The 24,338-nt window shown below is 33.7% G+C and overlaps 1 protein-coding gene and 1 pseudogene across 2 annotated transcripts; one reads left to right on the forward strand and one right to left on the reverse strand.

Annotated features, from left to right (window-relative positions):
• Positions 1–444: 444 nt before the first annotated feature.
• On the forward strand, positions 445–1,175 carry LOC136809267 (ADP-ribosylation factor 1 pseudogene; annotated as a pseudogene).
• A 642-nt stretch (positions 1,176–1,817) lies between these two features.
• LOC136809266 (band 4.1-like protein 5) lies at positions 1,818–22,851 on the reverse strand. 2 transcript variants are annotated; one of them, XM_067065785.1, is made up of 27 exons: positions 22,635–22,810; positions 18,050–18,154; positions 17,809–17,851; positions 17,549–17,630; positions 17,324–17,368; positions 16,853–16,905; positions 15,830–15,903; positions 15,524–15,570; positions 14,542–14,718; positions 14,229–14,295; positions 13,783–13,874; positions 13,178–13,255; positions 12,747–12,815; positions 12,515–12,552; positions 11,986–12,016; positions 11,647–11,727; positions 10,995–11,105; positions 9,432–9,479; positions 7,836–7,895; positions 7,406–7,558; positions 6,670–6,741; positions 6,353–6,439; positions 6,000–6,162; positions 5,484–5,668; positions 5,168–5,198; positions 4,732–4,824; positions 1,818–3,334 (listed from the first exon to the last, which is right to left on the reverse strand). In XM_067065785.1, exons 1-27 carry the CDS (start codon positions 22,716–22,718, stop codon positions 3,257–3,259), a joined length of 2,247 nt encoding a protein of 748 aa, XP_066921886.1. In that variant the 5' UTR covers positions 22,719–22,810; the 3' UTR covers positions 1,818–3,256. The 2 variants fall into 2 exon arrangements, with proteins under 2 accessions (XP_066921886.1, XP_066921887.1); XM_067065786.1 differs by lacking the exon at positions 11,647–11,727 and having other exon boundaries at positions 2,947–3,334; positions 22,635–22,851.
• Between the last annotated feature and the right edge of the window lie 1,487 nt (positions 22,852–24,338).

Consider the following 24,338-nt stretch of genomic DNA (forward strand, 5'->3'; position numbering starts at 1 on the left):
CTTCCCAATGAAATAGGAATGGTTCTTTAAAAAAATTTAGATTTCGAGAAAATTAGTTTCAAAGAGAGAAACTTTTTTGTGGCGCACCCGGTACCTACAGATCCAGGTGGTTCGGAAATATTTTGATTCGCACGGCTAGCTACTAATTGATAAGATCTCTTTTGATTATGCTCAATATGTGCTAGCTATTCTTTGCGTTTAGAATATAACAATAGAAAATAATAACAGTATTGTTTAATTAAAGCATAAACAAAAGATCTTTAATTTGTTTCGTCTATTGTGCAACAAGATCTTTTTATCCGGTTTTTAAGCAGAACTAGACTTTTGCAAATTATTTGATTTGTTTTCTGGTGGTGCTGTTTTTACAACTTGGTATTTTATTCCAATTGATTCAATGAATTTTATCCTAAATTTCGAATATTTCAAATTCCATTATCAATCAAACTAAAAGATGATGCTTCAGTAAAATTCATTCCTTAAAAAATAATTCAAAAGGAAAATCAAACATTGTTTCACAGATATGGGAAATACTATTACCAACTTTTTCAAGAACCTTTTCGGTAAAATGGATTGTCGAATCCTAATGGTTGGTCTGGATGCAGCTGGAAAAACTACCATTTTGTATTATTTCAAGCTTGGAGGTGAACTCGTGCACACACTTCCAACGATCGGGTTTAACGTTGAAACTGTACATTATAAGAATTTGGAATTCACAGTATGGGATATTGGCGGACAAGATCGAATAAGGGCGTTATGGCGTTTGTATTACCAAGAAACTGAGGGAATTATTTTTGTTGTTGATTCTCATGATAGAGAACGTATTCGAGAAGCACGTTTTGAGCTCTTTAAGCTTCTCAAAGAAGACGATTTACAGGAAGCTGTACTTTTGGTTTATGCTAATAAGCAAGATTTACCTGGGGCTATGTCGACAACTGAGATTACTGACAAACTTGGACTCCTTAGCCTGCGAAATCGTAATTGGTATATCCAGGCTACATCTGCTGTGAAAGGGGATGGTCTGTATGCTGGTATGGAATGGATGAGTCGTGAGGTTCGAAATCAGAAACGGAAAAAATCAAGTAGAAAATGAAGAAGATCGACGTGTTCTTCTTTTACTTTGAAAAAATATTTTTCTAAATGAAGGTTATTTTCATTTTCAAATTTTCAAATTTATATTTTTTGTCACGTATCGTACTGCGCACCATAGTGTATCTCACATAGTGTTGTCCGATGAAATTTTAGCAATTTCTGTAGATTTTGGGACTGTCTACAGGCATAGTGTGGTCGTGTTACAAAAATACAGGCTGTTTGTAGGAAAAAAATAAGATCTCGCTGAAACTTTCTCAAGACCTTCTCTATAGGATACTTATTATACCTCAGGAAAAAATCCCCTAAAATCCCACTGGTGGTACATCCCTTTTTTGAGCAATTTCTATTTTCCCCAGGCAAAATCCTAAGGGCGAAATTTTTAGAAAATTTCAAACTCATTTTTAGACTTTATCAAATATACCATTCGAAAGCTCTCGAAAAACTATATAGAAGACTTTTAAACGGTTATAGCCGATTTCCTTACCTAACTCGAGATGTTTCATGCGCAAGTTTCACTTTTCGCCACATTTTGGTCTAAAATTGATCATATATAGCATCTTCTGCGTGAATTATCTTGAGTTAGGTAATGAAATCGGTTATACCCGTTTAAAAGTCTTCTTTTCAAAAAATTTTGCCTTCTATTTTTTTCTCAATCTCAAAATATTAAATCGAGATTATCTTTCCAACGGGATAATTAGAGTAAAGTAAAGTAAAGGATTTTAATTTTTACAATTCAAAGATTTTATATCTTTTGGATATTATGACTTGTACATAGGTTATAGAACTAAAAAAAACAAACACACACAAAAATTATTATACAAAAAATCAATAAATTAAAAAATCATTCAAAATCATAAAAAATATTGTCTTTTTAAATATTCTTTAAAAAATCTTATCTCGAAAAATTACCTAAAGATGACATCAATACTGGTAAAATGAAGCATTGTTGCGTCCTTGCTTTAGATTAGTCTTTCATATTTAACAAATTTGTGCATTTTCACACCAAACCACGCGTGCAAAGTGCAATGTTTTCATTGAATAATTTTAATTTAAGAGGAATTCTTTGTTAAATTATTTGTACATAACGAACATAATTTCTTTGTGAATAAGAACTCTTACTGAGAAAAGTATAGGAATAAACTTGAGACACATTTAAACCAGCAAAATGAGAAAATGCACAAAAATTGGATCGTTGTAGAGTATACCTGTAAAGTTGCGATTAAAAATATCATTAACTATGACTATAATTATAATAAAAGGACGATAAAAATAGTATTTTTTGATATAAATACTAAATATTAAATCTGTTTTATAAAATCTAAGATATCTTTAGGTTTTGTATGGGGTGAGCATCGAACAATTCTACAAGAAGTTGATTCCTTTCCATTCCTAATTACTTTTCCAACGACCACAAAAACATTATCTAATTCACATTCTATCAAAAATCATCGAGACAGCCTGTAGACTGGAATATTGGTATTGGAGTATGATATTTATGTGCCTAAAATTTAAAAGATCTAAAACCTTAAAACAGAATAAAAGGTTCTTTCTCAAATTAGTTTTCTTCTCTGTCCAGAAGACCAACTGTTTCTTTTTACAGCCAAATGACATCAACAAGCATGAAGTAAGGAGCATCGAAAAGATGTACCCAAATTTTATCCCCGAATATAATGAGGTAATCCATTTATTTTACAAAGAGCACGAAACACCCTTCCCATTTGAAGCAAAACTGTCTTGAGATTTTAATCAGATCCTCATGTTTAGGAAACATCGGTATATAAAAAGTTTTCCAGACAAGGTCAGCAAGGAATACCTCATCACAATTTAAGTTCACCTATGAAGTTTTTCTTCTTTCTTCAACATGACAGATCCTCCAGAAAATCATCTTTAGCGATGGTTTCACAATCATAATTTTTTGAAAGTTCAACAAAGAAATCGAGAAACTGTTATCTCACTCATTTTTCTTTCACAGTTGGTACGCCTCTTCAAACAACACCCACATTGAGCCCATAAATCCATTTAACGTACAACAACCAACGTTAAAAGAATGTCGGTATGATGCTACATCAAACACAAGAATAAATTCTCCCGAATACTACGTTCCTTGTCCACCATTACAAACAGTGGTTTCACCATAGCACAATGAGATCATTGACGCCCCATTGTTTTATAATTCCGTGGTCACATTGTAATTACTACTACTCTTCAGATTTTTGTGTGATCCGCTTCTGTTTGGAGTGACCACCTGAAAAAAAATGACAAAGTAGAAAAAAAATTATTGAAAAAGAAAATACTCATGAATAGATCTTATCAGAGTTTTTAGGAACTCCTCGAGGGAATTCTATTGTAATACTCTCGAAACAATCCCACAATGCATCGCTTTTTTAGAAAAATCAAAAACTCCGATAAGATCTATTGTGATCTCCGATAAGATTTATTGTGATCTACGTTTTTTAACTTTATTTATTTTTTGCAAGTAAAGTTAACTCTCGCTAATTCGAAGTCGAACGGGAAATCTTATTTGTTCGAATTACAGAAAGATTCGGATTATAAAAAGCATTTTACAGAGGTTTCTCCTCGACGGGGACTGAGAATAATTTCGAACTATAGAGAGATTCGAATAAAAGAAGTTCGAATTAGCGAGATAAAATTCGCAAAGAAACATTGAAAAAAAACAAAGTGCACAAGATTGTCTTGATTTTAGACTGTCAAAGTCATTTAACAGTTCGTAGATAATTCAAAGAATATTTTTGATGTAGATGGTTCCCAGATGGTAGTCTTTAGTTAAATTTGAAAAAACAATTTATTGTTTAAAATTCTGATCGTGTCGTTAAGCTGTGATTTAAAATGTTTCAGTATTTTATTGTAATTTATGTTAATTTATTTGTCCGAGTCATTGTCGGTGCATTTTAATATATTTTAAACATTACGTAATGGTTACCGGTTTATAAGGTTTATGTAATCGATTAAAAGATTGGCTTCGTTGCGGCAATCGATGTCGGTATGGCGGAGGCGCCACAGATGATAGGTTCAACGACAATCGATTGATACGATAATTATTCGGGTGGTAGCCTGGCGGATGATGGCGTCGCTAATGTGGTAAAGTGTTTGAAGATGATAAGAAAATACAGTTTGATAAACGCATCATATTAGGAATTTTAAATAAATAAATTATTGTCGGGGCTGTGACTTTCTTTCAGTCTTTGAGACCTTCCATACTTTCCATCCCACCTGAAGTAGATGGTGGGGTACAGGAATGGAAAGACGAATAGGGTTGGTAGAGATTTTTCTAGTCATGGGCAGGGAAAGAGTGAAATGGTATGATACATTTTTAGAGAATGGGGTTGAGGATTTTAATATTAGTGTTTTGTTTTAATTGATTTTGAATGAAGTTGCTCAGAGGAATTCTAGAAAGATTTTCCGGGATTGAATTAAAATAAAACATCTTAGCCAAAAGCTTACATACCATTGATTCGTTGGAAATACATTGGGTTGAATCCTATCTGCTTCCGGCCCCACCCCCGATTCTTTCCAGAGTCAATCATTAAGGAAAACAATTAAAAGACTGTCTGAAAGCCCTTTTCAATGATTTAAGCAAAAAGACAAACGACATAGGTGCAAAATTAAAAACAAGACAAATACCTGTTCGACATATTGTGGTCGATAGCCTCCACCACCACCACCATCACGACCACCACCACCATCACGACCCCCTGAATTTGGTACTTGTGTTATCTAATTGTAAAAAAGGTTCAGTCTTGTCTCCATACTTTGAAAAGTCTCAGAAAAACTATCGAGCACCTCATCAAAAACCTGGATTTTTCATTCCGTTTCTCAGTGAGTTACACTTTGAAGATTTTCGAAACATAGAAGCCTTTCAAGCGCTTCAAATTCGATTTTTTTCGCTTCTGCAGAAGCTTCGAAAGCTAAAAGTGACGTCGAAAAATTGAAAGTTTTGAAGCCCAAAAACCTGGATTTAAAACATTCGAAAAAGTCTCAAAGTGTGTGAATAGACGTTAATTGCGTAGAAAGTATAGGCTACAGAAAAACTAATATGAATAAATCTGCTGATGCTTACCGGTGGTCGATTCTGTTGTTTTAGGAGATGTCTGTATGTGAAAAAGCAAAAAATAAACATAAAAAGTTTATAAAATTATATTGGATAGGGATAATTAAAGCGGATAACAATAAATAAAAGTTTGCAAGTCATTTTTTTTCATTTTCAGCATTTTGAGACTCTAGCCTGGTTTTAATTCATAATTACCTTATTTTAGGGCGGTATTTAACGGTTCAATTTCCAACCCACCCCTTTGGCAATTAGGTACCCATCCCCCCGTTTGTTAGAATTTGAAGATTAACTTGTTTCAGTAAAGAGAATAACATCAACAACATACGAAGGTAGATATTGATTGATGAGTTGATTATTGGGCGTGTGTGGCGACGAATGGCCGTTCCAATGACCTGATGAATTCGATCGCTGTTGCGGATGTACGTTCTCTTTATCTGATGCGATGGTCGATGATAATTGGTCAGATAGTTGATCACGTGACCCTGAGTCCGGGCCAAGCTCTAATAGAAGCTAAAGTGATAAACACAGAGGAGTGATTTTTCAGTAATCACTTTTAACATAACATAACATATCATCCATTTGGTCAACACTATTTTTGGTCAAAAGGGGGATCCATAATATCAGATCATAACGGCAATACATGTTATACAGTAATGTAGAGTCAAAACTAGTGAACAAGTTAAACTTTCAGTCTAGAATTGACGATTGAGCTCGCACCATCTATTACAGCATCAAAATTTTATATTTTATATTCCAACTGGACAAACTATTTGGATTTTTTATTCCAACTAGTGGAAAGATTTTCAGTCGGTCACTGAGACAGGGGTGTATAAGTACAAACCTCGGCTTGATTAGGGTCGTAACCAGGCATATGACCGGTCGAACGATGATGACGCTGTTGCGAATGATTGTGTCGCCGATTATGACGTCGTTTCTTTTCGTCGCCGTTGTTATGTGCGACACCCATCGTGTTGTGATAGACGTCAAGTGGTGCTACCATCTCGCTGAGATAAAAATAAAAAAATTAGGAAAATTTCTTATTAATGTTTTTTAATTAAGTAAAAATTTTCCATCAATTGTGAGAGCTGGAAAGGTGTACATAATCCCAGAGACTTAAAAGTCTTATAAGTATTCAAAACTAATCTAATCAAGGAGAAATCATGGAAAATTTATAAGAAAAAAGTTCTTGATTACCTATCTGATTGTCGACTGCGATGATGGTGATGTCGGCGCCTTGAACTGTCCTCGCCGTCGCTTTTGGAGCCAGATGGACGGTACCTCCTAAGAATCAAGTAGAACTTGATATCAAAAGATTTCATTACTTACTTGTGGCTACCCTAACTTTAATTAATTGTAAATTTTCGGACAATTTGCATTTTCAAATCGAAAAAAGTTTATTCTTAACACCTCAGCAACTTTTAGTCGTGTTGAGGTTATGGTTTGTGAACGATATGTTCAAATGGATCAGATATGACTTTTTACATATTGATCTTTTGAAAAAAAATACATACCTCTGGTCATTTCCACTACCATATCCGTTCATTTGAGGGTGATGCCCGTAATGTTGTTGCGTCGGTAAGGACCTATGGTAAGAGAAAAGGATAAGTTTTAAAGTATTTTTACCCTCCTCGAAGTTATCCAGGTATCTAGAAAATGTGTAGTTAATCACTCGTGAGATAGATTAGGATGGCTTGCAGGAAAAATAAATTTCAGCCCCGTGTTACTGAGGTCGTATTTTCCGCCAAGGAGAAAATTATTCAACCTGATTAGAGGACTCGTTTCTTAAACAGAGCGCTATTATGAGATTTCTACACGTTTATTACGATTACTTTTGCGGGTATAAACTTTTGCGGGCAGAAACTTTCGCGTTTTTCACGATTTTGATCCTTTTTCGCGAAAGTTTCTGCCAGGTAAAAAATTAAACCTGAAAAACGCGAAAAATAAACTTTTCTACTCAGTTTTGCACTGTTTGCTAAATTTTTGCGTGTTTTATGAGTTTTTGTTACCAAAGGTAAATTTTATAAGAATTCGTGAATGTTCTATCAGTGAAATTTCGGCTAAAACCATAATTCCCGAAACTTAAATTCGCTAAATTTTGCGACTTTTTGACTTCGGGAAACTTTCTGCCCTTAAAGTACTTATTTGCGCAATTTTTAATTTCCGCGCAGCCCAATGCAGAATAACGTATATCATTATTTAATGCGGTCTTATTATCTTTATTAATGAGTGGAAAAAAGAAGTACTTACTCTCTACTCGAATGTCGTTGATGTCGATGTTGTCTTTGCATATCATCGTTATTGTATCTCGATTGAGGATAGTCGTTATTGGTGGAGTTGTTACTGCTGGCTGGATGGTGGTGAGGATACATTTTGTGCTGAATATTCGGTGCAGAACCATATCTGATTGGAAATAGGTGATTCGGAGCACCATTAAAAGGGATACTCTTTTTTTAAGAACAATTTTGTAAGAACAACGAGGCTCAAAATTGCCAAAAAATAGAACATTTGATAGCAATGCTGAACATGGAATAGTTGAATTGAAATCATTCAAGGGTTAAGAATAAGGCAAAAAGTCAATCAAAAATCTGCCCCTAAAAATTAGAACAGGATAAGAACACTAATGATGCTATAAGTGCCAAAAAAATAAGAACAACCGAGCGTCAAGAAAATATCTTACTTTGTTCCGTTCTTGCGTATAGATTCAGCATCACTGGTACTCGTGTATCCACTGTAATATCTGAAAGAGAATTTCAGAAGAAATTGTAGCAATTCAGATCCTTTAGGGGATGGGTCAGTAGGCAAATGTAGGTACTGGTATTTTCGACCTTAAAGGGTCGTAAAAAAAACAAGCAACATGCTGAACGGACCTACCTGGTGATCAAAATCAGATAAAAATAGGACAAATAGCAAGAGAGTAAGAAAGTGTAATGAGCAGCTTGAATATAGGCACTTTTCTGCCCAAATTTGCTCAAAAAATTAATTTTTGAAAATCAGGCTTCATCAGATTTTAAAGATTACCATTTTACATCAAAGTGCGAAAAATCAGAAAAGAATATCGATCCAATCGCGAGAAATGTTCTTTTTCCCTAAAAATGACATAAGGGAATTTCCCCAAATAAGAAAATCCGAGTTTTACGGCCAAAGAAAATTTTCCGGAAAAAAAGGCTTCAGTCGTGTTTTAGATAACCTTGCCTTTTATCTTTGTCCAAAAAATTTGAAAAAACTAATGAAGCAATTTCACACAAAGTCCAGAAAACTCCATTTTTAGGCACATTTTGGCCCAAATTTGCCCCAAAAAATTCTTTTTTGAAAATCGGACTTCATCAGATTTTAAATATTACCATATTACATCAAAGTACAAAAAATCAGAAAAAAATATATCGATCCAATCGCCAGAAACGCTCTTTTTCCCTAAAAATGACATAAGGGAATTTCCCCAATAAGAAAAACCCATTTTTACGGCCAAAAAAAATTTTCCGAAAAAAACTGCTTCAGTCACTTTTTAGAGAACCTTGCTCTCCATCTTTCTTCCAAAAATCAGGAAAAACTAATGAAGCAATTTTGCACCAAGTCCAAAAAAAACTTATTTTTAGGTAGTTTTTGGGCCAAACTTGCGAAAATCCGTATTTTACAACGAAAAAAAATTTTCCGAGAAAAATTACTTCAGCCACATTTTAGGGTAGCTTGCACTCTATCTTTCTGCCAAAAATCAGGAAAAACTAATAAAGCGATTTTGCACAAAGTCCAAAAAACCTTATTTTTAGGTAGTTTTTGGCCCAAATTTGCCCCCCAAATTTTTTTTTCAAAAATCGGACTCCATCACTTTTTAGGCATTGCTATTTTGTATCATTTTGCAAAAAATTAAAAAAAACTAATGAGCCAATCCCGAGAAAAGCTTGTAACAGACGAACAGACAACGGTCAAATTAAAGGACCTCCCGGTAGGTCCAAAAATCAATTTTAGTCCACTTAAGGATTACAAAAAAGGAGAAAAGGATAAAATTTCCGATTTTCAAAAATTGGGCGGTAATTGGGCGGACTAGATAAATCCAAATCATCCACCCGTCACCAGGTAAACCTAGTACACCCGCCTCCCTCCCACCCACCGTGTTCAGATCAAACAAGAAAAAACTAAATTTTCTTTCTTTTCTTTCCCACTTTTATTGTACGTCTTGTTCTTAACAATTCTCCAGCTATCGTTAGATGATAGAGAATATTTAAACAAGGTAATTTATGACAGAAAACTAAATTATTGTTGAATGAAAGTGTCTTACTTTTTCTTCCGCTGTTCCACTTCACCACCTGAACTATATCCAGATCTCCTGAAAAAAAAAATCAAATATTTTCAACGGTAAGTTTCAACCCAACACCCCGTTCACTTTTTCCAGGTAGTGTAGTGTCCTAAAATCAAAGTGTTGACTCGATTAAGTTAGATTACATAAATCTTTAATGATAAAAAATATGTTTTTCTATCAAAGCAGTATACCCCATCCATGTCCGTTCTAAGGGAGTATGGTTAAGCATGGAGGTATAAAGAAACAGGAGAAGTATGCTATTGTAACCATGCTCGCCCTTAGATTAAAAAAATTACGAGGTATGCATGCTCATAATCTCATATATCGTGCATTTTTAATGAGCTCTTTTGTTGATAGGTGAAATCTTATTGGCTAACTTAAGTGTTGGAAATAAGATGAGGCGAGATTCATTGTTTCTGACATTGGTGTAAGAAAATATTTGGACTAAAAAAGGGCCTGTAAACTTTGCAATCCTTCATCAAATAACAAGATTTTTCGATCAACATTTTCTTCAAGGTGAATCCTATTGCTTAATACTTTCCTCCAAAATTCTCCAGCGACTTTTTGTCTACAAATTGGTTCTGAAATTGTGTGTGCTTATAAAGAACTTTTTATTTTCTGGCTAGAGAAAATATCTTTTCAAAACAAAATTTAATGAATGCCAAAATTGAACGCAAACTTATTTCGTGGAGCTAAATTTTATTTTATTCTCGTATATTAGAAGGCTAGAAATCTTTGATGCTGATAGTAAGAATGTTCAGAACAGAGTCGCATTTCGTCGGGCGAGCCTAGAATTTCTTTTGATTTCTTACATAAAAGAAATCAAAAGACTTTAACGACCAATTACCCACAAATTCATCTCCTGTCTTTCTTTATACCTCTATGGGTTAAGGAAGGTGGTGGTGGAATTGCGTAGGAGCATAAAAATCCCATTACAAATAACCGCAAGTCAATAGATAGATAGAGTCGATATTTTACGTGGATAGCCCAGATATCTAGGACTTTAAGAAAGTCTTTCGATTGTTTTCACGGGGTCCACAGCCAGCCGGCTTCACTATCTATGAACTGAACGGAACATTGGAAGGAGCAGGGATTCCAACCACGAACCCCTGGTTTGAGACGCTGACGCCTTTTGACCACTTGGCCATCGATCCTCAGGAATTCATATCCACAAAGCCTGCGAAAATTATAAATTCATGAGGGGTTTAAACCTTAGATCACAAGGGGTTGTGTATCTTCAGTGGGAATACTCAAAAAAGGGTCAATTACATAAAGGCTATAAAAAAGCTCCTAAACAGGGCGTAAACTGTTTTTACTTATTTTCTATTACTGTATTTTTGATTTAGTCTAATTCTGTTTAACTTGATTTACCATTAGACAAATAGAACAGTCATTTTTCTAACGTAAGTTGATGTTGATTGGGCTTTTAATGGAAGGAACAAATTGTTCAAATTTGCATAAACTGCTATTATCCCGTAACAATTATCGTATCATAATATGACACCCATATTACTGTATTACATGGATACGGGGGAAGATTACCTGTTATGTTTCGGTGAATGCCCTCTATCAGACGTATTTTGACTGTACTCAGTGTTGACAGACCGTGGTCGTTGGTGGAACGTGTTTTTCGGGCCAGATGAATATAAACCGCTAAAGAAAATTCAAACACAGTTAAAGCTACCCAATTCGAGAAGCTGTTATGATTATTCTCATCTTTCTGTAATCCGACAAAAGTATTTTCCCCTTGAATATTAACTAATTAGAGAGCTAGGCAAGCGTATGATTTTTCAATATTGTATTTATTCTGTCCAACTATCTTCTTTCAGGAGATTTGGGTGGCAGAGAAGCATATACATTTCGTCTTTATTAGGATTCATCAGCTGCATGCTGCATCCTGGCTAGGCAGATCGAATTACCGAGCATCTATATTTTAAGACATGGTTTTATGGTTGAGGTAAATGTTTCGGGAGTGGTCCTCATGAAAAATTATTAAAAATCTGGAAACGTTGGCAAAAATTAAATCAATTATAAAGTTTATAAAAAAACAGTTTAACTGTTTAGTTTTTATTCCAAAGCAACTCTGAATCGACTTTTACTTTCGTGGTACAGATATAAAGATCTGAGAAATTCCCCTCACAATTATCCACACAAGATATCAGGTCTCTACATCTAAGAGACGTTGTCCAATTACCTTGTCTGACTTGTAAAAGAAGCTTCCCAGGGTGCTGATATTGTGCTGGTTTGACTTAAAGGACTTATCGGCCCGTTCCCACTGTTAATGTGTTTGTTAGTTGATAAAAAAAAAGAAAAAAAGAAAAAATTAGTGAAAATTCAAAATTCCTTAAAAAGGGGTATATAAACAAAATAATTAGTTGAGAAAACATTGGAAAAGGAATCATTGGGAAGTTAGTATATATTGTTAGTTTATTATCAACAGAGATGGTTTAGAGTTGGGGTGCTAAGCTATGAGAGTGTTGTTGTAGTGCAATGGCAAAGTGAAAATATTATTGATGCATATTAAAGTTCTTACAAATCTCTACTGATTCCTGATTCGTTCAAACCTAAGAAAGAGAAGAAGGTAAGAAGATTACAAAAAATACATTACAATACTTTGTTTCTGCTTTTTGGGTTGAATAGCGATTGGTTTCAAAAGCTGTAAAAAGTATTGGAAAATATTTTTCGAAATTTGGAGTTCGGGCGAGAAAGTCGCTTTTGGGCTAATTGATAAATTTATTCGAGTATTTCAATTTGGGAGGGGTTTATAAACTTCCAGGCTATATTCTCAGCCCTATTGGACCATTCTTGAACTTTCGGATCCTTAGATCTAGCGTTAAAACTCAGAGTTAAAACTCTACCCTTCCAACCTAATTTAGAGCTCTTCCAAATCGTTTGTGGTTATAAGATTTCGTAGGGATTTCCCTTTTTTCTCAAATACTACGACCATGATTGTAGGTTTGGGAATATTTAAGCTATAAACGAGACTTTTCATTCCATACATGAGGAACAGACCCTAGGGGCCCTAAAGGAGGGCAGTTAAAATCAAAAAGGTAAAAACTTACTGGCTGTACTTCTACGTTTATATCGTTGGCTTGGAGTTCTAAAAATAGAAAAAAAGGAAATTATTCTTTAAACCAATTATACGTGTTTTGAAAAAGAAAGCGACAGGTACTCAGATTAAATAGACAAAGTCGAATCCAAACTATAGCCCCGCATAAGCTATATGTGTAAAGCTATCCCTCTGTCTGGATGAAAAAATTGAGAACACTGATATCGTAAATACTTCGAACATACCTGCTAAACTCAACTTGACTTCGTGGTCGTCTATCGAAATCTCTTTCCATTTCAGCTTGTGTCCTTCCCCTGTAAGAAATATTAGAAACTTTAGTATAGAGCTTCTACAAGTTGATTTTAATAAGTTTCAAGTTAAATAACATCCGCCATTATCGAAGCAAACGTTCGATTAATGAACGGAAAATCACTGTGCCTCTACAAATTCGAAGATTTGCTCCCATAATGGCGGATTTTATTCAACTTTAACAGTTAGTATTTGGGGGAAATCTATTGTCTTCGTATATATGAATTTAATTGATATCTGTATTAATAATTCCCTGGATAGTCTAGTGACAATGTTTCAAAGTTGACACTAGGAATCAAGCAAAATGTAAAAAGCACACAAATGCGATGATTTGATTGGTTCATTGGGAAATAAAGAGGATTATTACCTGAATTTGAATGAGGATGAATTCTTTTTGAACAAGAAATTATAGGCTGATGCAGGCACATCGTTTGCTTTTTCGATTCTGTAAACAAAAATTAACAAGCGTTATGTTGAGCCCTTTTTCACATTTTCAACGCTCCCTCCACAGTATTATCAAGTTTAAGTACGCTAATGAGAACGGAAGAATAACTGAAAAGCGCTGATTTACTGTCATTTTCAGCGAAACAGGATCTAAACAATCGAAAAGCTTACCGTCTCTACCAGGAAAACGGATACATTAATTGGAAAAATCTGAATAATTTTAGAGGGCCAGAAGTATCAATAAGAGTAGCGAGCACCTCACTAAAAACTGGGATTTTTCATCCCGTTTCTTAGTGAGTTCCACTTTGAGGATTTTCGAAAAATAGAAGCCTTTCAGGTGTTTTGACGTAAGTTCGATTTTTTGATACTGCAGGAGCTTCAAACGTTTAAAGTGACGTCAAAAAATCGAATGTTTAGAGCCTAAAACCTGGGCTCAAAACATTTGAAAAAGTCGCGAAGTGGAATAGACATTACAGCGTAGAAAAAAAGCCGTGACATCTTGTAAAGGCTACAATAAGAGAGACCAACCTGAAAAAGGTATGATGTTCTGCACAACTTTTCCATAAAGATTTTGCGTGGTCTTTATTTTGACAGAGAAAAGTATATTCTTTTTCGTCATCCTGTGAAAAAAAAGTTATTCATGTTATTCAGGTAATCTAGGTTGTGCCTATTAGAAATTAGTTTTATTTTGATTTGAAATTCTGTCATGTGCTCGCTAAAAAAAGTTCTCTTTTTGAATTCAATTTACACAAGTTAAGTTCTAAGAATATCAGTATTGATTGTATTGATTTTTCTGGGAAGAGGAAAGACTTTTAACTACTATATTACAGTCACTTTACTAAATTTAGGTATTGACAACCACAAATACCTTAAAACACTATATATTATAAAACACTAGATAGAGCTACTCCGTCCTTAGCTGAAGCAAAATAATCCACCATCTAATTAAGATATCTGTGATTAATAACTCTTACATTTCTACCATGAGTTGCACGTAGAAGAAAACAATTGCTTTTGTATTTCAGTTTGGTTATTTTTGGCCTGTTAAAAAAAAAGAATGAAGAATTACCTAATTATTCATTTTGAATGATTTAAAAAAACCTATACAAGTTACAGAATCCCTGTATATGCGGTTAAACTTTAAATGGTGGGTAGAATATTAAGCTTTCTTACTTGTTGCGTTCCCATATATTGATTCATCGGCCAAAACCGATTACTCAAAACTTCAAATAGTAGCAAGATAATTATCGCTTTCATGCTACCTGGAAAGTCAAAAACAAACCATACCATATGAAGCTTCCAATTTTGTTTTTAGCTTTATATAGCACAATACCAGTTGGCGTCAAACCCAATAGATAATCCATATTGTCTTGCCCTTTGACTGGATTCAAGTCTACACCATACATATCCAACCATTTTACACGTTCAAGAAATTTCATTTCTGCTTCTGATGGCTGTAGACCTCTACACAAAATGAGAAGATATATAGGCTTTAAAATCTATCATGTTAAAAAGCTCTTGATAATACAGTACTGGAGTTAGTTAGCATCGGTAGATATTTAATGACACCTTTCTACAGATGAGAACAAAGGTAGACGTTTCTTTTTTATAAGAACAAACTATATCATATAAGAACATAAGGCTTCGATGGCCAAAATGTTAAGATCAAGTTAATAACATTTTAAGGCTTTGGCGACTCTAAAACACCCGATTTCTTAGAAAAACGCACAAAATGACCCACAAAATGGCGAAAATAAAAACATGTTAAGAAAATGTTGAGGCTTTTTTTTTTTTATTTATTTGTCAACACAGGTCAGGTTCTATATACAAAAGTATATATACAAACTATACAATTTCATATATTTTGGCAGTAAAAACTGATGTGGACCTGCAGGCTAAGAAACCAAAGGCTTAAATCTGAGAGGCTTAAATCTGAAAAAGTTAAGAGCATCCGAAGGCTTCAAAGATTTTGGATGTTCTTATTAAAAAAATGTGTAGACGTGTAACTATTGGCATTGCTTTCAGTACAAAGGAATCTGATGACATCAAACGCCTTGCTCTGTGGATGTATCAATGTAGTAACTTTTGACACTTGCATTTTAAACGAAATTTTACCAAGATTCCCTCAAGCTTAAACATAAAAAGGCAGTTTTTGGAACAAGGCACAAGGGTTTACAAACAAAACTAAAATTTGCAATAATGTGAACAACAAAATAGGCGATAAATGAATTGACAAAATAAAAGATTAAGTAAGATTTAAAATACTTACTGTAATTTAGGGTATGCATTACAGATCATCTCCTCAATCTTTTCAGACTAAGAGAAAAAAGTTGTTTACATAGGGAAGCTACTTAAATCTATTTTTATATAAATAGAGGGGGGGAGTAAAATCTTGAAAAAGTGTTAGAATTACAGTTCAAAATCTGGAGAAAATTCAATTCTTTGCCCTCCAAGAGTGCCAAAACAAACTAAACTATGTTTCATTCAAATATTCCATCTGTTGAAATCAAATGTTAAGTAATAAAAGAGACATAGCCAGCAATATATTAAACCAAAGAAACACACTAAAACATACCTGATTAGGTAGGAAGCGGAATTGTGATATAAAATCGCCAGAATGTTGGTTAGAATCATAGTCACCTAATTCAGCTAAAAAACAAAAACAAATTGTAAATTTGAGAAATGCCTCACTCCACCAGTGGAATCTATAGAGAGTATTTTATTTATTGATTTTCATCTGAAATCTTCCAGAGGTGTAAACTCAGAGACAGTCTGAGAATGAATTTGAATGAATCTCTGTCACTCCTAAGGCCAAAAAAAAAAGTAGTTTTGTTTCCGGAAATGCGGGTGACGAAAAAAAATCTCACCCGGGCGGCCGGAAAATATTTTTTTTTTCAATTTTCCTAGAAAAACTCTAATTGACGTGTACGAAAAAATAATCCAGGTTCGGTGTCTCTTTACTTGAAAAAACGAAATTTTAAGAAGAAGCTGTACTCTAAGGTAATTCTATTCACAACAACATAAAACAGGAAAGTAGAAAACATTTGTGACAGAAGATTTTCTTTTTCAAAACACAAATGACATACACGTAAATCTTTGAATACAATCGTTAAATGGATCGTAAAATCGTAAAATGGAAAATAAACTCTTTATAAATCTTTGAATACAATCGTTAAATGGATCGTAAAATCGTAAAATGGAAAATAAACTCTTTATGTATCTTTTTTATTGCGACGAGCTCGCTGTTTTTTTCTATTTGCGGCCGGGTGAGATATATTTTTTCCAAAAAAAAGTTCACCCGGCCGATTTCCGGAAACAAGACTACTTTTTTTTTTGGCCTAAGGGCTTGGCTATGAATAGCATGTATAGTGTTCTATGTCAAAACCACCCAGTATGTACCACCCAATACTGCCACTTGGTTATGTTCTAAGGTCTCTTAAAATTGGGGTGGAAAAGAAATTTTTTTGGAATAATTTAATAAGATCAATTTAAAAGCTTTTAAAGTATTTAAAACTAGAAAAAGGAGACAATAGCTAGACTTTCAGAAAGACTGAATCTAAATTTGAAATAAGTGGTGTTAGAATGAAAGCGCACATACATTGAATGGCAAAAGCACAGAGTTCTGCAGCAGTATTGTCATCACAACTGATTCTAAAACAGATAATGATATAATAACAGGATAATATGAGCAGGAAAATAGAATTGCCTGGGTAGGCAATGGTTACTGGTATCTGAGGACATTGTTAAGTTTAAAGAAGGTTCAACTGGCTGTCAATTATCGTTTTTTTTCCAAAAGAAAATTTAAACAAAGGACAAATAGCCATTTTCCCAAATCAATTCAACAAAAAAAAGTCTATAATAAATTTTTCAACTTGTGAAGAATTGAAAATACTTTTTTGTACTTTAACAAGGCCTCTATTTAACAATAATTTAATCTGTGATTATCCTTGACACTCTGACAAAAACGCTGACACCCTTTAGCTTTAGAAAAAAAGCTTTAGGTTTCAAAAAACATGATATTGAACATTTTTTTAAACATGGCATGCAGATCTATACAGGAATGACTTACTTTCCAAATAAAATGTCTTTCTTAACTTGCAAAAAGAATTGATATCTAAATAAAAAAATATCAATCAAACAAACTGAAATTGATCAAGGGAAATTACAACATTGAATTTTTTTAAGAAAAAATTTGTATCATTTAGTCTAATAAAGAGCTTCAGTTGATTACTCGAAGTATTGATTACAAAGACAATGTTATTCTTTAAGCATTGTGCATGTTCAGAATAAATACCTGGTAATTTCTTCCCTTAGTCTGGTTGGATCTGCAGCATAAAACTTGACTCCCATGTAAAACACATATGGTGACTTTTGACCTTTAGGAAAAAATTACAAAATATTTGCATGATTAGTTCCAAAATCAAGATTTTATCCAAAAGTAAAAAATGTTTTGAAAAATAACCTTTTCTCCATAAAAAATTGTGACAAACATTTATTCGTGTGAACGGACATCATAAGATTCATAAAAAAGGAGCGAGGAGATGAAATTCTTACCATGGGTTTGTTTTTTAACTGCTTTGTTTGGATCCAGCCAATGCTATAATAAAATGGAAGCATTAGAAACAGTTGTAAAATTACAAACATTTTCTCTCGTCTTAGTTTATGTAAAAAAATACACAATCATAACACCTTTATTCATCAAACTTGTAGTAAATTTAGAAGCCAATATACTTTTACCAAACAATAACTCATCATTTCAAAATGTACACAAAAAAGGAAAGGAAATAATACTCACTTCTTCACCAAAATAATCTTTATATTTGAGACCAAAATAATCTTTCTCTTCAAGTTTCAAACTTTTGAAAACATTCTCAATCAAATCAACACCAAGCGTTTTGCTCTGTAAGAAAGAATTTAAAAATTTTAAAGTGATTTCCTTGGGGAGAAGAATTCTGTCCTAATTAAAAAAGCTGTTGAAGTGTTAACCTCAATATTTTAATATTTTGTACAGTTTAGATGAATAAGTGTATTAACAAATCTACTCTTTGAGGAGAATCTATTGGTGCTTGTAAATTTGAATTGTAAGACTTCAAGATTAATTTGGTAAAATTAGCCTCTAGTTATCAATAATTCTTGTAATTAAACAAAAAGGTTTGAATCCTTGCATCCTAAAATTGTATAGTTTTATCTTCCCTTAGTTTTTATACATTTTCTGATTATTGGTTACATATTTTTAGTGGCTTGTAGAGTACGGCAGGGCAATCTTAAATATTGATCAATTAGATTCAAAACAAGTCAAATATATCTATTAAATAATGATAGCAAAATTATCATTTCCAACTTTCGATTTATTAAATGGGTATAGTCTCTGCGGCAGGGTAAATTTTAAAATTTTGATGCTACTTTTTTTAGAGGTGAGAGGGTACAGTGTAAACAAATCTTTCCATGTAAATTGATTTTTATCAGAAATATTTTGATGAGAACCTGAAAGGGAAGGAAATTTTACTTGTCTAATTGAAATTCTTTGTTTTTTTGGGTCAAGATGAACATTTTACAAGAATTTTTGTCATTGGATTGGTCGTTAACTATTCAAACAAAAACTTTTATTACATTTTTCTAAAGAACGCATCCTCTGTTTTTTTGGGGGGGACTAAACAATTTTCAAAAACTGCAAGGAAAGATTAAGCACACAGTGGGGTGTGGGAAACACTTTAAAACAAAATGCAATAGCTAGCAAACTTTTCTTTATTTTTTTCAGACCAGGGGGGGGGGCACGCAGTTACTACAAGACAGTATGACACTTACTACCGTGGTGGTACTGTATTCAGAAGTTATGAAAACAGTTACTACACAGTGTAGTAACTGCTGTTTGGGGGTGGTGCCAAACACTAAAACTAGCACTTTTGGTGTAGTAAGTGCTTATATTTTAATTGTTTTTAAAGAACTTTCAAAATTCTTTACAAAAAATGAATTTTTTTGTGAAAAAATTCTTTGTTAAAAAAAATATTTTTGTTATAAATGGACGAAAAAAAATTTGAAATTTTTCTCAGACCCAACTTTGAAATTATGCTTTCACTAATTATCATTAAAATGTTCTCAACAGCTGTTAACCAAGTAAATTAAAATAAAATCTAGCACAAAAATGGCTTTAGGTCGAAAAATAATCGCAATTTAGGGTAATTTCGAGCAAGTTTTTGATGATATCACTCAAAAACAGGGGTGGTACCTGGAAATCTTTTCTGAAAACAGTTACTACCAAGGTGTAGTAACTGCAAAGGGTGGTGGTCCTGAAAAAAAGTGTTGAAAAAGCACTTACTACACATCATGTCTTGTAGTAACTGCGTGCCCCCCCCCCCTGTTCAGACAGTCAATTTTGGTATAAATTTCACTTTCACATTCAACATATACTGCATTTGAAGTATATACAAGAAACAGAATTCAATATTCAAGCAGAATTGGGCAATTTGTTTGCATCATATCTTCTTAAAAAGGCACTGATGAAATAGTTTCATTTGATAAAGACAAGCTTTTTCTGGTACAATTTTTGACAATCTGTGTTTGTTTTTCTTTGTTGACCAGCAGTGTAGCTGGAACCTCGATATGCCAGGATTAGAAAAAGCTATACCTGTTATCTTTTTTCTTTAAAGAATCAACAAGCCATCAACATTGATAAATTACACTCATTTCCTCAGAAACTTTTGAAATTATCTGCCATTATGACTATCTTGAAGCCGTTCCGAAATTAACCAATCAAGTTAGGTATCGGAATTCCTATGGGAGTTCTTTTCCGAGATTTTTTAATTAGCTAAGTCGGCAAAAAAACTTTTCCTGGGGGTTTGAGGAATAAACAGAAAACTGTTATCATTTGTTTTTTATTCAACCATATATTCAAATTTGCGCTCAAAAATACTTAAATAAATAAGTTAATAATATTCAATATACTATTTGTATTTCTCAGAAAATAAACACTTACAGAACGACATAGTTTTTCATTTGGAATACCCCCGTGTTTGGAACATTCTATCGTGGGTGAAAAATAGGGCGGAAACTAAGTAGCACCCTCAATGCAAGATTTTCGCCTCATCATTATTCGCCCGCACGAAAACGCGAGCTATTCATTTTTTTCTTGCGCGCTCAATGGGAAAAGGAAAGTGATCGATATTCTTTGAAGGAAAAACGTCAGAAACAAACCCAAAGACTAAAAGATGTATTTTGTTGTTGAGAATCGATCATGTGAAGATGAAAAAATTTCTGCTATGCGTTTTTTTCAGAACGCTGAAAAACTCTAATTTCGATCTTTCCTTACAGTAAGGTAAAGAGGTTGCAAGATTTGGGTTTATTGCTAAAAAACTGGTAAAATCGTAATCCTCAAAAACCGAAGGTCCAGCCTCACTGACCAGCACCTTATGTGCTTATTATTAGCCTGTCAGTTAGTCACACTAGGAAATCAAGCTTTCAGAAGAAACAACATCAGTCATCTACAGGATGTATTTGCAAACAGATTGCGAACGTGCAGCAGCCAAAATCAACCAACCAAAATTTGTCATTCAATTCCCGAGACAGCACAGGCCTTGTTTATACACTAAAGTAAAAACAATTCCGCCCATGTACATGGGTCATTGTTTGGGCAATTTCTCAAAACTTTAGAAAATGTTAATTTTCATTAAAAAGCGCCGGGTTATTTTTTCATGAATCCCTTTAGAAGTTTTGCGGCGCATTTTTTTGCTTGAGAGTCTAGTAAACGATACAGCACTTTCGCAGCATTAATCTTTGATCCGCATTTTGGGGGGACGCTAGTGTGACTAACTGTTTGGCCTCCAATTAAAGTAATAGCTAGGTTTCACACTTTTGCACGCGTATATAGAAAATTCGAATAATCAAGTTGATATGGCTCTGGGGCTTTCATACCCTGAGATTTAACTTAGGATCCTGTAGGGATTCTTGTAGGGGCACCAGTAGGGTTTGGCAGTTACATCAATATGCCTTCTTACCTGTCTTTAAAAATATAAATAAAAGTAATCACGGAAAAGGACGCGGAAAAAAAAGACATAAGTGTGAGAACAGAGTAATCAAACTCGTTAGAAAAAGTACCATTAGAAGTCATAAAAAATCAACCTTAATAAATGCAATCGAAATTCCAGAGAACTTCATAATTCCCCAAACAACATTACATTCCTATGTCAAAATCCCATCACATAAATTTTACAATTACGTCAGAGTAGACTACGCTCGCCACCGAAGAGGTTTATTTGGAAAGGGTAATTATATTTTATTGTCCGCTTCTTTTTTAAAGATTCGCCGGGTTGGAAAAGTATGAATTTCTTTGTACATATTTTACCTACCCCAAATATTTAGGAGGCTGAGTTTTAAACGAATCGTCAAGTTGAAACGAACGATAAATGTATCAAGGTCTGTTTTATTTACCCCCTGGCGACTTAACAAAAGTGACTTAACTCCAATCCAATTATTAAAAGTTTGTCATTATTGCCTTTTTATAACAAGCGAGACATACGTTCTCTGATTACGCAATTTTCATATTGACATTTTCGAGGCATTTTGATGTAACTGTTTGGAGCTTTGTTAATTAAGGTCTTTAAATTACATGCTGTGTATTTGTGAATGACAGTATTCTGCCATGTCTCGTTGGCGCAATTGGTGGTTTTAGGCATTGTTTGTAAAAACCAAGGTTGCTTGAATTTGCAGTTAAACAGAAGAGAGACAGAGCCAGATGCTATGGCTAGTAGAAAACATTAATAATATTGAGTAGTAGACAATATGTTAGACAAATGTTAGCTACCAGCTACGTCAAAAAAGCCAGACGGTGTCAATCGAACGAATCGAACGCCGAATCAATTGAACGCAATTGAACACAATCGAATAATTGCAATTCGATTGTCGAACGCAATCGAATCGCAATCGAATATTACCCAGGATTTGCCGTTCGATTGCTTCGATTACGTTCGATTGTATTCGATTATGTTCGAGTACGTTCGATTGATTTAGATTTTATTCGCTTTCGTACGATACTTAATAAGCGCTTGGCTGTCCACGCTAAAAAGCTGCAACAGAGTGATCCAGTTTAATTTAATCGCAATCAAACTCATCGAACATAATCGCAATCAAACCAATGGAACATAGTCAACTATTACTCGAATCAATCTAACCTTACTCGAACGCAATCGAACACAATCGAACACAATCGAATATTACCCAGGAATCGGCCGTTCGATTGAGATTCGATTACGTTCGACAATCGAATCGCAATTATTCAATCGCGTTTGATTACGTTCGATTGGTTCGATTGCGATTTTTGTTCGAAGTTGTTCGATTGACACCGTCTGGAAAAAGTTCTGTGAACCAAAAAAAGTCAATTTACTTACCGTGATTTCATGTTTTTGTTCAGTGTCATCAAGCAAAACAATCCTACATTCATACTTTCCTTTTTTATTGCCGAAGAGAGGCATCCTCTCTATTTCATTGCATGTGCTGATTTCCCTTTAAAAATTTGTTTACCTGAAATCTGAAAAGATAAGTAAAAGTGTGTGCCACTCACTTTACTTCTTGTTTGTTTGCCTGTGTTTTGATTTAGATTTCGATGCTTTCATGGTCACACGCGTTTTAGCAAAGACACAAAAAATATTAAAATTTAAACGGAGTTTTTTCGAGTATGTGAGGCCACACTCAAATATTCTAAGACGGAAACTGATTGTTATTAGGTGCTTTCGTTAAGTCCGCAAAGGGTCACAAATAAAATACTACTGGTTTGTGGTTTAGCAACTATACCAGACTACAAAGTCCAACCAATCCTGGTAAAAAATGAACTATAATTGGTAATTCTTGCATAATTTCTCTATTCAATACCATGAACATGCTTCTCACATCAACAAAAATTGTGGAATATTTAGAGTTGGTTGGCTGAGGTTGTGTTTGGTGTTGTTGGTAGTTTCTCTTAAAATACAAATTATTGTTCACAATATATTCAATATTATACAGACGTAAACCAAAGATTTAAACCACAATAACTACAGCTAAAACCACTGATGAGGAAAAGACAACCCATTTTTTGCATAAATGCTCAGTTGGGTGCTAGGAAAAATGTTTTCAATTCAAATTATCCATTGTGATTGAGTGTCAATTGTGCATGTATCTAATCACTTTTATACAAAGGGTGCTTGTTTTTCAGGCATTTTATTCTTGCAAGTATTTAAGCAAAGGTTCCCAAGAATGAATTAAAATCTAAGATAATATTGCTAGTCAGGTTTAACTTTGGTACTTTTTCGTCATCTGCCAAGTGAAAAATTGTTTTGTTGTATTGTTTAAACTGGATTGTTTTTATATTATCTCAAACCAAAACAAGGCCTAGTTGGAGTTAAGTACCGATCGGTATTATATTATACCGATTTTACAGTACCGAAATTCTTAATATTTTACCAACAAAAAATAGTGATGTTTTTTTAATTATACCGATTTATCCCACGGAAAAGATTGATTTCGGTACTAAACGAAAACTATATATAATAGAAAGAGTAACATTATAATACCTACCTTTTTATAATACCGATATAGCATACGGAAATATTGATTTCGGTATTAAACGAAAACTATATATAATAGAAGGAGTAATTTTATAATACCTTGTTATAATACCGATAATATAGCATACGGAAAGATTGTTTTCGGTACTAAACGAAAACTATATATAATAGAAGGAGTAATTTTATAATACCTTTTTATAATACCGATATAGCATACGGAAAGATTGATTTCGGTACTAAACGAAAACTATATATAATAGAAGGGGTAATTTTATAATACCTTTTTATAATACCGATATAGCTTACAGAAAGATTGATTTCGGTACTAAACGAAAACTATATATAATAGTAACGACTACCTTTCTTGTCTTTTAAAGATGGACCACGGTGGCTTGAAATTGAAATCAGGGAAGTGCGGGGCAGATGTATTTATTCGGGTTAATTAAGGTACGTACCGAATTAGCCTACTAAGAGTTTGGTTACGGTACTTTTTTTTAATACCGACGTACGTTATGTTTTTGGTACTAGACGAAAACTACACATAGAAAG

The sequence above is a fragment of the Clytia hemisphaerica genome, unplaced genomic scaffold, assembly GCF_902728285.1.
Source record: "Clytia hemisphaerica strain Z4C2 unplaced genomic scaffold, Clytia hemisphaerica genome assembly, whole genome shotgun sequence".
Classification (NCBI taxonomy): Eukaryota; Metazoa; Cnidaria; class Hydrozoa; order Leptothecata; family Clytiidae; genus Clytia; species Clytia hemisphaerica.